A 16,023-nucleotide genomic window follows, 5' to 3' on the forward strand; every position below is an offset into this window, starting at 1 on the left:
TTCATAACTTTTGTCAATGTACTCTTAAGTGGCTAAGCATACAAATGTATGTTTGTATGTTATTTTCATGCATATATGTACCTATGTAAGTAACTTGTTTATACTTATGTAAGTTTGTTTTTTTTTAAATGGCTTTGTGTGCTTATACGCCATTCAGGAAATTTGCATACATATATACTGTATGCAGAAATTGATAGTGCAATAGACCAACGTTGCTAGGATTACATGCATATATGATTTATTCTTAGCTTATGCGAATATGCATATGTATGTATATGAATTTTTTATATATAATTACTTTATTCAAACTGTTGCTAATATTTCAAACATTATAACAGGTTATTGAAAAAGTACCGTTATCTGCATTTATTTATATTCCGAACATTTTGCTTCTTAACATTTTTTTTTTATATGTATGTATTTATAAGCTTGGTACATACTGATTCTCTTGAAGTTTTCGTAATCAGTAAATTTATATTTTTCGATTGGCATTCTTATGAAGATTCCTACTGCATCAGCATTGTTTTTCTAGATTTTTTAATTCATAGTACATGATGGATAAGCAACAAGAGTCTACTGGGTGTGTTTAGCTCAGCGGTTAGCAAGCTGGCTTTGCGCTTCGATTGATGCAACGTCAACTCCCGGTGATGTCTAGAAAAAATCTATCCTTAAGTTGTTTTGCCAACTGAGAATATAGAACCACTTTTTTCACTGATATAGATATTTACATATAAAGGTTAGAAGTCAGTTCGTAGCCGTGAAATTTTTCCAGTAACACATATTATTTTCACATGAAATTTTTACACACCCAAAAGTGAAGTATAAAATAAATAAATAAAAACAAATTTTCAATCAAACTGATTTGTGTAGTTCAGGGGCATCTTAAGTAAATGTTTTGGAGGCTGTTTTAATATATCCACTTTATATATTTCTTAGCTGGAATAGAGATATATGAATTAAATCCCAAACCTATGAAAAATGGGGGTATATGAAAACGTTATCGCAGCCATTGAAAAGAGCCAGGGGTAACCCATATAAACTAAAATTCTGATGACGCATAGATACATACCTCTGGAAGCATTTACCTAGAATACTGAGATGAGGTATTTTTCCAATGGAAATATGCACAGAAAAACGGGCGTGACACCTTCTAGAAAGTTACATGATCACAGGGTATATCCCTGGAACCATTTTAAGCTAAACCTTGAGGGATTACCTTCCTGCTAAGATCTAAAGGCATACGCTGAAATTGCGTCGCATGCGAGCAGCTAGTCAAACTAATAAAAATTAGCCATTCGTGAAATAAAGTTTTACGATCGGTTTGGGTAAGGTTTAACCACTTAATCCGCTACTGAATTCGATAAACTGTCAGTTTTCACACAATTTAAAATGTACATGTGTATTTAAAAATGTCATGATAATTGTGTTGCTGGCTTCATGTTGCCAACATGTTGCAAGCTTTTTCACAGCGTGAACAGAATACTACTTTGCTGAGGAAGTGTTGTGGAATTTCACCAGTGTTGCCAGAGGAAAATTTCGTTTGGGGTTAAAACGGTCGAAAAAAGAGCTAAAAAGAGCTAAATAATACTAAAAGTAGCTAAAATGAAGAGCTATATATTTTTTTTAAGGTTAAGCATTTATTGACCTAAGGTTGTTTTTACATTTTCGGAAACTTTAATAAAAACAACGAATTTTATAAGTTTAAGTGCTGAAAAAATCTTTTAAACCCAAAGTAAGGTGCATATATTTCGAATTCGTTGATATGGCATTAATAAGAGTGAACTAAATATACAATACAAACTGTTAAAGTCTGTAATTTCATATATTTGAATTGAATAATTTTTTCGCAAAATTTTTCCGGAAAGTTTTACTTCTAGCTCTCCTTAAAGGTAAAATTAGTAAGGTAAAACCAAATACACCTTAAGCAATACTAGGAGGGTGAGTTACTGTCGAAATTGGACCCATTTTCTAGTTTTTAAGACCACTGGAGAGATTTTCTAACTTAGCTCGTCGTTTAACATATAAGGAACGTAATTACTTACCGGAAAATCCCCTGCTTTGGAACAACAACAACGTTTCAACATTTTTTTAAAGGATTTTAGGTCCGGGAAACTATTTTTTTGAACGATACTACTTTTCCAAACATTTTTTATCTCAAAGGCTTTAAAATATCGTTATATGCATTATTTTTATTTGCTATCTGTTCTCGTTCTTGAGATATTTGATTTTGTAAAAAAAAATATTTTTATTACAGTGTAGTACGACCACATACTAGAAGCATAAAAATGTTGGGAATAGTAAATGATGCACTTTGTTCTGAAACTAGTAAATTTTTAAAATATGTAATTTTTATAAAGGGAATGTTTGCAACAGTTTACACTATTCAAATAAATTAATAAATTAAGTATATGTGCATATTAAGTAAAAATTTGTTTATTTCAATACCTGCACTATCACTAATTGCAATTACTAAAACAATTAAAAAGCAAACACAATAAATATCATTAAAATTTCTTGATTCAGCGACATATTCGTTTTTTTTCCGATAATAACAAGCATTAATAACTTTATTTAATAATCTGAATCTTAACCCACAATTAATAACTACATATGAACATCCTAAACCAAATCTGTATATAGCAAGGAGCCTGATCTGGAGCTAGAAGGTCTGCTGAAACGTCACTATACGACAGTGGCGTTTTTTCAGGGCACCATGATGAATGCAGTCGATTTGGAACGAGTCAAGGTACACACAAAACAGCAACAAACGCAAAGAGAAAATAAAAACAACACCATTTACTGCAAGTCCTTGAAACCTTAAAAAGACCAAACAAAAAACCCCCAACACACATTTTAAACTGTATACCAGCTGCGAAAAAAAAATCCAAACCAAACCCCACTGTGCCTTTGGTGAAAAAAAAAACTAAATAAATTACTGGCCGATACACGCAATTCTTCTATGTCAGTGCAAATGATATTGCAATCAAACTTTAGTTTAAGGTTGTTTGTATGAATGTACATAGAGCGCAAGAAGTACATATATGCCTGTACATTAGGGTGATTCAGAAAAGCATGTGAAAAAGCAAAGTCGGAATTTCAATGCCGGCACCCCCTAGGATTGTTCTAGGTATACCGAAAAAAATAGAACCCTATTTTTTATTTTGGAATCAAATATTATTTAAGGAGTGCTCAAAGCGCTCAAAGTTTTCCATGTATTTTATATGGGGAAAAAAACAAAATTTCCTAGAAATGGTACAAAACTCTTGAAAATCATTATTTTTTGATCGGAAAACGCTGCTTCTCTTCAAAAGATTCCCAATAATAATACCCAATTCTTTCTTTGACCATCGTGCTAACTATATTTCATAGGTTCGCGAAAACCACCAAAAATGCTATGAGCGGACCAATAAAAAATCTTTAGTGTTTTAAAAACAGGTTAAAAATGAATTGGATATTCATACTGGAAGTCTCTAGAGTTTTCCGATCGAAAAATATTAATTTTCAAGAATTCTGTACCATTTCTACGAATAGTGGTTTTTTCCCCATATAAAATAAAAAAATAGTGGTACATATATTTTACGGTATAGAACAATCATAGCGGGTGGCGGCATTAAAAATCCGACTTTAATTTTTTGGACCACTCTAATGTACATAGTATGTATGTATGTTTCTGTGCGGGTGCAAACTGATTATAGGGATGTGGGTGTGTGTGCATTTGGATGGTCCAAAAATGCACGTGAAAAAGTAAAGTCGGAATTTGTATGCTCTCACCTAGTATTGTTCTATATCGAAAAAAAAACCCTATTTTTTTTATTTTGAAATCAAAAAATCGACTGCATATTTAGTGGTCAAAGTTTTCCTTGTATTTTTCCTGCAAAAGTTTTAGGACCAGGTGGTCTGCTGGGACGTAGTTTTTAATGTAGTATGTGTAAAAGGACCACCACCTCTTCATAGCCTATGGGAACGGCGATTTTCAAATATTCGGTATATACAAAATCGTATGATATGCAGTCCATGGTCCAATAGGGGTAGTTGTCTAGGTGGTCCCATGTTATGCAGCGTTGGACCAGAGGTCAGAGAGTCAGGTCCAATGACACCGCAATGTTAATGTAACCATATTTTCTCTATATGTTGGGACCAATTTCGTTACTAGTGTTGGTTACAATGTAGCGTGTGCCTGTACTAGTATTTAACCTAGTCCAACTTTTTGCAGGGTTATATAAGAAAAAAAAAAGAACTTTCAAAGAATCGGTAGATAATTCTTAAAAATTAATATTTTTCGATCGGAAAACTTTGTTTGCCTTCAGAACATTTCCAGTAATATTACCTAATTGTTTATTTACCCACTTTTTCATAGTAACTCGAATTTATAGGTCCAAAAAACCTCAGAAAATGCAATGGGGGACCACTAAAAAGTCTTTGAAATTAAAATTCTTTAATATAAAAAAATAAAAAACAAGGAAATATTTTTTCGATATAGAATAATTCTAGGGGGTGAGTGCATTAAAATTCCGACTTAACTTTTTTTTTGACCGCCCTAGTATGTATGCTTGCCTGATGATAGAGTGCGCCTCATCTTTCGTGACCATAGACAAATTTTAGCAGATATTCACTTTCTGCGTCCCTGCCCCTAGCCGGTTACGACACATGTGTATCTGCGCAGTAGTATAAAAAAATAGCCACCATAGTGCAAACATCACCATCATCATTGTCCCTATGCAGCGAGCTTTCGACCAATTCCCATATTGCCATAGTACCATCCCAATTCATCGCTACCACAACTATGTAATTGAGTATGTACGTACATATGTATGTATGTATACCAATGCATACGATTTTAAAGATTTACCCATTATCTCCCTACGTACATATGTATGTACATAAATTGGCCCATATTTTCGTCCTGACTTAACAATCGCTCTGCCTATACTGGCTATGTACATATGGGTCAATACATGGAAAATCGACCAGTTGTTACAATCTATCATTTTTTATTTGGATGAGATTTGCTTAGAACTTTTCTTTTATCATATAACGAAGTTCTGCCAAAGGGAAAAAAAACATTTTTCGAAAGTTCAAAATTTTACAATTTCCTACATTTTGCAAGTTAATTCTTAAAAAAATATCGTTTTAAAGATAAAATTTAGGGTTATATATGGGTTAGGTTAGGTCAAAGTGGTTGCCCGAAGGCAAGGTGCTCACTAGGACAATTAAGAGAATGTTCTTTGTGATACCATGAAAAACGCGACCCACACAGTTTCCCATGATGTCACTGTGACCCGGCACCCAAACTACGGTTACTACGAAGTACTGCGACGCGAGCGATATCGAGGTCAGACATTCCCTTACCGATTTTGAGCACACCATCATAGCGTGCAGGGCTCTAATGGCCGCCTGACCGTCCGAGTGTGTGCTAACCTCCCTAACTGACGTCAGACTCTTTAGCAGTTAGTGTTTCCACCTAAATAAAAGGCGCTGCAGAAGTCCGTAAGCCTGAACATAATTTTCAGAAAATTTCCCTACCGAAGACAGCTCCACCAGCCCTGCCTTCAAGTTTTTCGCCATCCGTTAAGAAGTTTACCCCGCTCCCTTCTTCCAGGACCCCCGCCCTACCCAATCCTCTCTTGAAGGAACCTAGGCAGAGACGGAGATGCTGGGAGACATTTTGTGGCGCAGTAATCTATCCGTCAAAGCCTTAAAGAACTCCAGAGTCTCCGAATTTCGAGCCAGTTAACCACCCCGTGTCCCTGAGCCCAATAGCATATCATGCTGCAACAATTCTTCCAATATCAGCAGGCCCAAGGTTCAACATGACGTTAAGCGCCAGTGTAGCTGTGGCTCTTAATGCCCCACTAATGACGATTAGGGCGATCCACCAGACAAAAGCGCCGCAAACAAGATGGTTTTATAGAGCCAATGGATTACTTTCCCTCTCCAAGAGCAGTACAAGGCAACCGACGCCCTTTCCTACAATGTTAAGCTTCCACGACAGCTTCCTACTTGTAGTTCCTGGTAAACAAGGCCAGTTCCATCCAGTTGGCTGCCCACTTGGTTACTTAATTCAGGTAGCCTTGAGCTAGATAAAAAAGGGATTAGAAGTCAGCCACATCATCTGCATTCTGCCAGCTCCCTTTTTCCAGTTCCTCTAGAAGGTAGTTTGCAACAGCAATCCAGAGCAGAGGAGAGAGAACACCACCTTACGGAGGGCACCTGTTGACTCTATGCCCTATCACGCAGTATGCTGTAGTGGAACGTTATTTGGTTGGTTGAAACCCGCAGATTATTAACAGACTTGACCATTGTCTGCAAAAAATACAAAAATTTCAGAATTTCGAAATTTAAAAAAATCGTACAAGCAAAAATTGTTATAAATTTTTGGGTACATTTTTTTATATGTGTACAACCCCTGCAACTAAATTTAAAGGATTGTGAAGTTTTCAAGGCGTTTTTTAAAGACATAATTTTTTGCTTTAAATTTAAAAAATTAATAGATATCTATACAAAAAAAACTTTTGAAAATTGAGCATCTTTTAAGACCAATTGAAGGTATTCTCTATTGTAGAAGCAATTGAACCAAAAATTCCTATAAGTTTTTGCTTTTACTATTTTTTTAATTTCAAAATTCTGTAAAAAAAATATATACATACACTGCCGGAACAAAGTATTGGCACAGCAAATTTTTCAAAAAATATGCAACAATTTTCGTTCTTATATTTTTCCGCTAATTTCGTATAAAAATATAGTTCATTCTACAACAAAAAACATAAAAATATAATTCCTAAACTTTGTGCAAAACTCGCGAAAATTCAGCAAAATTTTCAACTTTTTAATTAAGATTTTTTAGAATTTTTTCGAGTATGCAGAATTTGAAAATTTGTTGAATTTTCTCGAGTTTTTCACAAAGTTTAGGAATTTTATTTTTATGTTTTTTGTTGTTGAATGAACAAATAAAAAAAGTTGGCCGAAAAATATTAGAATAAAAATTGATGCACATATTGTGAAAAATTTGCTGTGCCAATACTTTGTTCCGGCAGAGCATATATATATATTTTTTTTCATTTATATATTTTTCCCATTAGCAATAGCTATAACAGTTTTCGAGATATTCAAAAAAAAACATGCCTTATTCCTGGAAATTTTGGAATTTAGAAAGTTGCATAACTTTGGCGGAACTTCGTTATATAAAAACTTCTAATCAAAATTCATCAAAATTCAAAATTGTCAATTCCTACTATTACTGTATTTGAAATGGATTGAACCAAATGTGTGTATGTCTGTCGGAAAAGTTTTCTATTTTTCTACTCTTATTTGATACTCCACCGCTACTACCATTCCAAACACCCACCTACCATTTTTTGCTTTGTATTTTTGCGCCCTCAGCTCATTTTGTCTAATCATAAAATTTGCCACTGGCCATATTTTCTACTTCTTTTTGTCCTACACTTTTTTTGTTCCTTTTTAGTGCTTTGTCCACGAGAGATTCCGTTTTGTTATTTTGTTTTCAAATCGCCATTGATTTTGATTGATTGGGTTCGAGTGACGTTTTTGTTTTTGTGTTTTTTTTTTGTTTTTTCTTTGTAAACGCAATAGCGCTTTATCTTTCTTCCTGGCTGGCCATTCTCCATGATTTTCTATGACTTTTCGTCGACATTTTTTTCCTATATTTTTTATTAATTAATTTTTTTCTATTGTGTACTTTGAAAGGATGCATTACACACATGAAATTTTATTCCTCATCACCGCTTCAATTTGGAATGACGTTTTTCCTTAATCGATATTGTCTTGTTTGAGAGTTTCAAGTAGTAAATCTTTGCCAACGATTTCTTATTCTGTTTCTAGAGCGTTTAGTGGTATGTAAACATAGTTTTTCCGCAGCGTTTTTCTTTTAGAATGTTTATGACTTATTAAATCAACTACTTTTTTCAATAGAACTCCGCTTTCATTGACAGCCAACTAATAAAAAAGATATGAACTTGACTTTATATTTTACATATCTTAATAGCAAATAGTTTGCATAATAAAAACTTTAGTGTACTTTTATCTAAGTAGAATTTCTTATTGTTGATTTTTTATTAATTATGCAATAATAAATTCGTTTTTCTATAATATTAGCAGTTTGCAGAAATATACAGTTACGTCTTAAAATTTTGTATTACTACGTACTTAGCGCTTTCGTTTTTAGAAAAATGTGTATTACTAAAGTTTCAAAACTAGTTAAGTTTAAAATAAGAATCAAGCATATATTTTTTTTTTTTTTGTAATTAATATTAAACCAAATGGATTTAATACTAAAAAGCGAGGCTAACTTAAATTTCCGTATTTTTTATGCCAAACTTTAAAAGTTTTCATAGGTGTAGCTTTCTTTCAAAAGAAACTTTAGGTGTCATTTTTTCATTAGGTACCAAAAAAGCAATAGAGATACTGCTCCAACAATTTTCTAAACAACTCTCTGTGCCGGTAACTCCGATTGCCATGCCACAATCCAAAATAATGCAGTAATGACACATCGTTTTCCTTGCTTGCTCTTGGATCGCCAAAATCCAGTCGCAACAAATCAAACAAAACATTAATGGCCTATCGTGACATTGCATCCTCTCCCAAGGTCTGACACGGTACAAAGTAGTGTTGCCAAGTATTGAGTACTTTTGGAGATCGAGCTCTTCAGTATCGATACTTTTAAGGATCGTGTATTTTTGACAGCGTTAATTATTTACTTTATTTAAATATACACATGCTTTATTTAAATATAAATACTTAGTATAGAAGTCTAAAAGCTGGCAGCACTTTATTCAGCTTAAAATATTATTATTATTATAAACTACGTCAAATGAATGGCAAACTTTACTGAGTACAAGTATTGTAACTGAAAACTATTAAAACTTCAAATTGAGTTCAATTATTTCTGAATACCGGTGCTTTTAAGCAACAATTCGTTTCTAAAAAAATTTTTTTTTTGTATATTTAATATGCCGAAACCTTTTTGAAAAACAATTAAATTTGGACATGCATATTTGTCTACCAATCGAGCTTTTCTCTTTTAAACTTAATTTTTTACCGTTGCTGAGGGTGAACTGCAGGTAGGGGCTGATAGAAAGAATGGGAGCATAGAAATTAAAATTAGTGTTTTTGACATCAACTAAAAATTAAGTTAGGCTCGCTTAACGAAAAGTTTTTCATTGCCATATGCAAACAAAATTATATAAATAATATAAAGCGTACTTATTACAATCTAGTAAAGATATATTCCAAAGGTGCATACAATCTGTAAATATTATTTTGCATATCTTTACGAAAATATAGTTTTTTAAAATATCTATTTACGTCACTTAACACATAAGCTTTTTTTTAACATTCGGGTAGTTATCTTACGTTTATTTTACTAATTTTACTCTTATTATGATGCTCATTTCAATATGAAATTAATTATTTGCAAAATTTTGTTTTTCTTCCATTCCATATTGAAATTACCTACTACTCAACAATTTTTGTGAATCTTCAAATTTGCCTACAAAAAAAAAAAAAAAATTCAAACAACAACACCTGACGTGATTTAAAACAAAACAACTACAAATACAAATTTCACTACATACAAAACACAAAAAAAAAAATTAAAACAATGTCCTCACATGACTTCAATAAAAAAATACGCCTTGTTTTTGAAAACTGAATATTTATTTTTGGTGGTGTCATACACCTGCTGTATTTTTAACTCCTGCTGGTACTTCCATAATGCACACTTTCACAAATCACCTAATTACATATGTATGTAAAACCACACAAAATTTTCAACTGAAATTTCAAAAGTAAACCACCCGACTTGGAACTTGAGGGTTTATTCAAGCGTCATTTTACGACAGTGGAATTCTTTCAAGGCACAATTATGAATCCAATTGATCTGCAACGGGTTAAGGTAAACGATCGATTCGCTTTATCACTTGTTGTTATTGTGTTAGCACCACAAAGTTTATTTAGTTACATTCAATTCACTCCTAATTTGGATTCATCTTGACTAAATACATATTTGATAAACTAATTTGTTGAATTAACACTAATTAACACGTTTACGTTTCAGTTATTGCTTAACAAATTTTATTTTAATTTTAATTTTATTATTTGTAACTACAATGCTCACAGAAGTTGTATTGTGTATAATTGGTTAATTTATTGTCCATAAATGTTCACATTGTCATACACACTAACACAGAATCACACAAAATGCCATCAATTATACATATATACATACATGCATAAGTGTGTCAATATTTATGTATTGATGTGAATTTGGCAATGATTGGTAAAAAAAATATAAAAAAAATCAACAACAATATACGTCTAACCATTGAGTCCTGAAACAAATGTGAAAAATGTGGTCTCATAATTGGTTACTTCTTCACTGTTTGTATTATTTGTCTGATATCTTTATTTATGTAAAAAATAATAAAATTATGTGAAAATGTCACTGCTTAATGTAGTAGTTAAATATTTAGGCGTGTCAGGTGCCTTGCTATTAGGAAATCAATTCGCTTGATAGTACATATGGGCCATTCCATACAAAATTTACACCTCCATTTTTCTTTTGGTGCGAAATATATTTTTGACGTAGAACACGTCTTACGTTTCGATATGGAGGCTATGCTGAAATGTTGTAGTTGTAATTTTTAGAGCTTCACGAAAACGCTTATTGCATAAGAACTAATGAAGCGATTTCATAGAAGAGTGTGGCGTTTCAAAGATAAAATTCCAAACCTAACGACAGATTCATTTTTGTAAGTAACCAATTCGGTGTCTGTCGTAAAAAGAACGGTAAACATTGGCTTCAATTTTGGCGTCAATTTTGGGCTCCAACAGCTTATGATTTGCAGATATAACCTTCATTTTCGGGATATAGATTTTTTGGAGTAATAGAAATATTATCGTGTACAGATTTTATATAAATTCAACAAATATTGATTTTGTTATCGATATTATAAATTTTGACAACGATATTTTCATCGCTTTTTTATCGATTTTGCAATCGATATTATTATCGATTTTGTTATCGATATTTTTTTCTTAGTGTGTGCTTTCGGTCTTGACTTGGATATGCTCTTAACCATATTTACCACGTATTCTACGTTTCACACAAAGACGAAGGCGCTGGACTGTTCCTTTTTACGGTCGTTATCGAAAAAAAGAAAACTCCTATAAAAAAAATGCCGAAATTTTGAACTCACAGAGACGTGTTTTTTCAATTTTTTTGCAGTTAATAAACTATTTGTCGTAGAAAATCAGTTAATTAATCAAAATGTACGGAATTGCCTCGGCTTGACATTGTAGTGTGAGATAGATTTAAATAAATAATTTTTTGCATTAAAAAATTGCATTTTTTTGGCTAATAATACACCGTTGATTTTTGTTTCTTTTTTTGCATTCTAAATAGTTTTCAAACTCTATGGAGTGCACTGTAAAAGTTTGAGAACGGAAAACCAAAACTCTTGAAGTTACGAGTTTTTCATGCCTGCGTAGCACTGGCAGTTCATGCCTACGCGCTGTTAAGTAATAAAAAAAAATATTAATAAATGTAATTTTCTAATGCACAAAATTATTTACTTAAATCTATCTCTCACTAAACAGGAAAACCGAGATACTTACGCGCATTTTGATCACTTAACTGATTTTCTCCGACAAATAGTTTATTAACTGCAAAAAATTTAAAAGATACTTCTTTGTGAGTTCAAAATGTTGGAAATTGTCTTTTCGAGATTGTCGAATATCATGATGAAATAAAAAAATAAGCGTCTTCTTTTTTCGATAAAGAACGCAATAAAAATATTTCACACAAAAAAAACCTTGAGGTGTAAATTGTATATGGAACGACCCATATGTAAGTATGTTGATGAACTAAATGAGCCAACGCAACTTGGTTGGTTGGTGTTCAAAAACAGATAAAAGAAAAACAACGAGTATTGTAATTTTTAGGTGTTCTAAATAAAGTTCCAGGCAAAATTTTGTCCATTTTACGGCAAAATTTTCTTTACAAAATATTAGGGGGCCTTAACATTAAGTGAACTTTCAGAGAAATCATATCGCACATTTGCTGCAAGAGAAAAAGATTTTCTCTTTTTCTATGTTGTGTAGAAATTGCATAGCTGCATCTGTTAACCATAGCTCATTAGAAGAAAACTTGTCTTCATTTTTATTATGGGACTGTAAACTTTATAGACATTTTTCGCGAGTTTAAAATTTTTTTTTAATTTAGGGCACTCTTGCAGCAAATGTACAATATAAAAAACTAATCTCTTGAAGAAAAAAATCAAGTTATGGCATAGCTTGGATATAAAACCAGTTATTTTATCAAAAGTTTGGTATTATTTTTAAGAGGAAATTCAATGTATTGTCTATATGTAAATATACTAGTGTATGCTAATGCAAGCTATATTCATACGTAAATATTTTTGTAAATACTTATATAAACTCAATTTTCCATTTGAGTGTTCGTATAATTTTAACTGTAAAAATAAATTTACTATTTTATATGTTTTTATGTGTATGTACATATTTATTAATGTACACTAGGGCGGAGTAATTAATTTTCGAAGAAGGTTTATGCATATGTATTCGAATTCTACTTTCGATTAAAAGAAAAAAGGGTGAACAAAGGCCCCCCCCCCCCCCCCCCAATTTTTACAAGAAAAATCAGTTTATTACAATTTTTACTGAACGAAATTAATTTTTCATTTATAAAATTTTGTGTCTTCTTCATACAATATACTGTTTTTTTATTTTGAAATCTGAAAGGGTCAACCGTCATTTTTGGTGTATGGTTTGTACGCCATTTTCGCTTAAAATTAATCGCAGAATTTTAATTTGCTATACAGTTTTTCGAAAATTATGCTCCGATAAAATTACTCCGCCCTAATGTGCACCCAGTACTTCTCTAGAAATAGTTAGATGCTGGATATACATAATAGTAAGAATAGACATATCTACAAATTTTTTCAATTCAATTTCGTTTTGAATTTCTTATCGCTTAAACGTCACTTTTTCACTAGGCATTAAAATGGCAAAAAAGTGTATCATTTAAAAAAGTCAAGTGTCACATTGTTTGTATGTATAGTATATCAGTGTTTTTCAAAATTTTACTTACAAATACAAAGTACAAAAGTATTTGGGTTTTCATTAGGGTCCGACCGAGCGTTCGGGTTCGGTTGGCGAACAGTTCGGCCATGAAGTTCGGGTGCGGATTCGATTCGGCTTCGGCCAAAATTGGCCGTGTTATTTGACCAAAAAGTAGTAAAGAAATTTTTTACAAATTAAAAAAATTTAAACTTTTTTCATTTGAGTGCCTCTGTAGCGTTTCTGCGACTTCATTTTATTGCTTTTTTTATAGCAACTTTCTTATTTCTTGGCGTTGTTTTCATTTTATTTCCTGCCCGAAGTTTTAATGCCCGGGTTTTTGTACTTTCCACTATATAACTATCCAGTAACTTGCCAGTAGCCAAACTTCTGAGAGTAAGCGAACAATTGCTCCTAATGAGAGAACATGCAAGAAAGTACGAAAGCGCAAAAGCAGCAAGAAATTGCAAGTTTTACTAACAGCTGATAAATTTATTATTTTCCGAAGCAACTTTCTAAGAAAAAAAAATATTATTTCCTATCTTGTTATATACTTAAATAGATCTATTTTATCAATCGCTTCAGAAACTTGCAGGTTCAGCTGTCATTTTCGCTCTCTCTCTTTTGCTGGTTTCTTGCAAGCTCTTGCGCACAAAAACGCCATCCAGTAAAAAACGGGGCTAACTTATTTCAAAATTACTTTGTATAAGAGCGTATTAGACGTGGCAATATTTCTAACTTTTCCACGTAATTCGATGTAAAATTGAGAATGAGAATTTTTTTTCCACGTGTTAACAGCCAGACAGAGAACTTTCTGTGACATTTCGGAAATCGGTTTCAGAAATAAAAGTTGAAAAATGTGACTGCAATTGAAAGAGCGAAAATCGATCTGGTAAATATATTTCAACTTGATCGTGCTGCACTAGCGATTCTCATTTCTGCTACAAGTGTCAAACTAATCGAGTGTTGCCGTGTGAAACTAATCGCTGGTGTGTGCGAAATAATAAGGGATAATATAAAAAAAAAAAAAAGTGAAATGCTTTTAATTAATTATTTTGCGGAATTTAATTGTTTAGTTATAAATAATAAATTCATCTTGAAGCAAAGTTAATTACAAATAAGGGAAATAACAAACAACAGGCAAAGCGGCTCACGGTTGCACTTTAGTACATAGTATATCTACTGTACATACATGCATACATTTATATATATTTATTAAAATTTTATAATTTTCCAATATGTTTTAGTATAAAATACATTACGCTCGGAAAATACTCATTTGCATTTACATACATATACATATGTATGTATTGTATTTTTAAACGCCAGTTGTATGTAAATTATTGAATGCATATTTATATGCCTGTAAATTTCTGTAAATAAGTTATTGCATATTTAATGTATACAAAGTGACCATTATCCTGTTTGTGTATTGCATGTCATATATGATGCTTGATTGTATTTAGTTGTATGTACATAAATAGTTATTCAAATTTTAAAGAAAAATATATACGAAAGTATTGCTATAAAATTGCATGGCATGAAAAGTTTCGTTGAAAGTTACACTGTTGTGCATTTGAATGCAACATTTAAATTATTTATTTATATATGCTTTGTTATTTTATGTTTTTTTTTACAGTTACTTAATTCTTTTCTTTTTAACAACCACCACGATTTTCATTAAATAACATCCCACAAATACATTATTCCATAAATCGACAATTATTTTGTATAAAAAAAAAAAAATACAAATTTACTTCACATCCTGCATTCCTTTTGGTATCTTTAAGAAAAAGAACTAAACAAATCCCTTAATTTTTTCTCATCACACAAAGCGTGTGTTGAGTGAAAGTTGCATAAATGCGATCGGTCTGATGTTGAATCACAGCCTACCCCCATGCTTTCTGTGTTCACTACATTGTCATACGCTTCATTACCACACGTACTTAAATATGTTCCGAGTGTCTGGTATCACTATGTATTACACAGTTACTATTATTCAAACCATGTAACTATATGTATGTATAAGTTTTAGCATTTATTTGTACTAACTTTCTATTTTATTTCGTTTCGTTCGTTCGTTCGTTTTGTTCGTCTCCTTCTTCTACTCTTCACGTGTTGAAGGTACACGAAGCTGATGCCTGTTTGGTACTGGCCAATAAATATTGCCAAGATCCCGATGCCGAAGATGCTGCCAATATTATGCGAGTCATCTCAATTAAAAACTACAGCGAAGACATACGAGTGATTATACAACTTATGCAATATCATAATAAGGTAAGTGCATATGTACATATTAGGGATGTTGCGGATGTAGAATTTTAGGCATCCGCGGATGCGAATGCGGATGTCAAGTATTAAAAAAAAAAACAATTAGAATCTAGCATAATGGCGAGATCATTGTTTAAACAGCGCTTACAAGCCAAACCAGATACATATGTCAAGTTGTTTCAGAATTTGGAGAACCTGTAACTTTATCAGCACTTTTCGATTTTAGTTTTTGTAATTCATTTTTGATACTTTCTTCTGCGACTGCTTTGAAAAATTTGTGCTTATAGCGAGCAAAATAGATGGATATGGAAAATAAAAAATTTCAAAGTCGTGGCTGCCAGCAGAATCGGATCAGAATATTGTTATTTTTTTTAAGCACCCCGTTTTTTATAAGCATTTGAATAACAGATAGTTGCGTAATTCTTATCTAAATAAAGGTTGGACCTATAGCTTTTTAATTATTTGAGCAACGATTCTCTTTATAGCTAGATGTTGATCACTTCTACTGCACCCAAAAAAAAACTTCTCTTAATTGAAGAAAAACAGCAATCAAAATGAAGAAAAATGGGTACGAAACAGCACTAAAGAATTTGTATCCTCTTTTCATGCCCAACATTTCCTCAAAATAATAGATTACATCCACGGTTCCATATTTTC

The 16,023-nt window shown here is 32.2% G+C and overlaps 1 protein-coding gene across 1 annotated transcript in view; it reads left to right on the forward strand.

Moving 5' to 3' along the window:
* The window catches only part of LOC118736803 (calcium-activated potassium channel slowpoke), a gene marked incomplete in the record, with an annotated part of 257,695 nt that overhangs the window by 176,428 nt on the left and 65,244 nt on the right, over window positions 1–16,023 (forward strand). Inside the window, 2 exon segments of the mRNA XM_036466842.1 lie at window positions 2,641–2,746; window positions 15,220–15,372. Of these exon segments, the coding sequence (XP_036322735.1) occupies window positions 2,641–2,746; window positions 15,220–15,372 (259 nt within the window).

The sequence above is a fragment of the Rhagoletis pomonella genome, unplaced genomic scaffold (genome assembly GCF_013731165.1).
Source record: "Rhagoletis pomonella isolate Grant_MI unplaced genomic scaffold, Rhpom_1.0 Rhpom_scaffold_00004, whole genome shotgun sequence".
NCBI lineage: Eukaryota > Metazoa > Arthropoda > Insecta > Diptera > Tephritidae > Rhagoletis > Rhagoletis pomonella.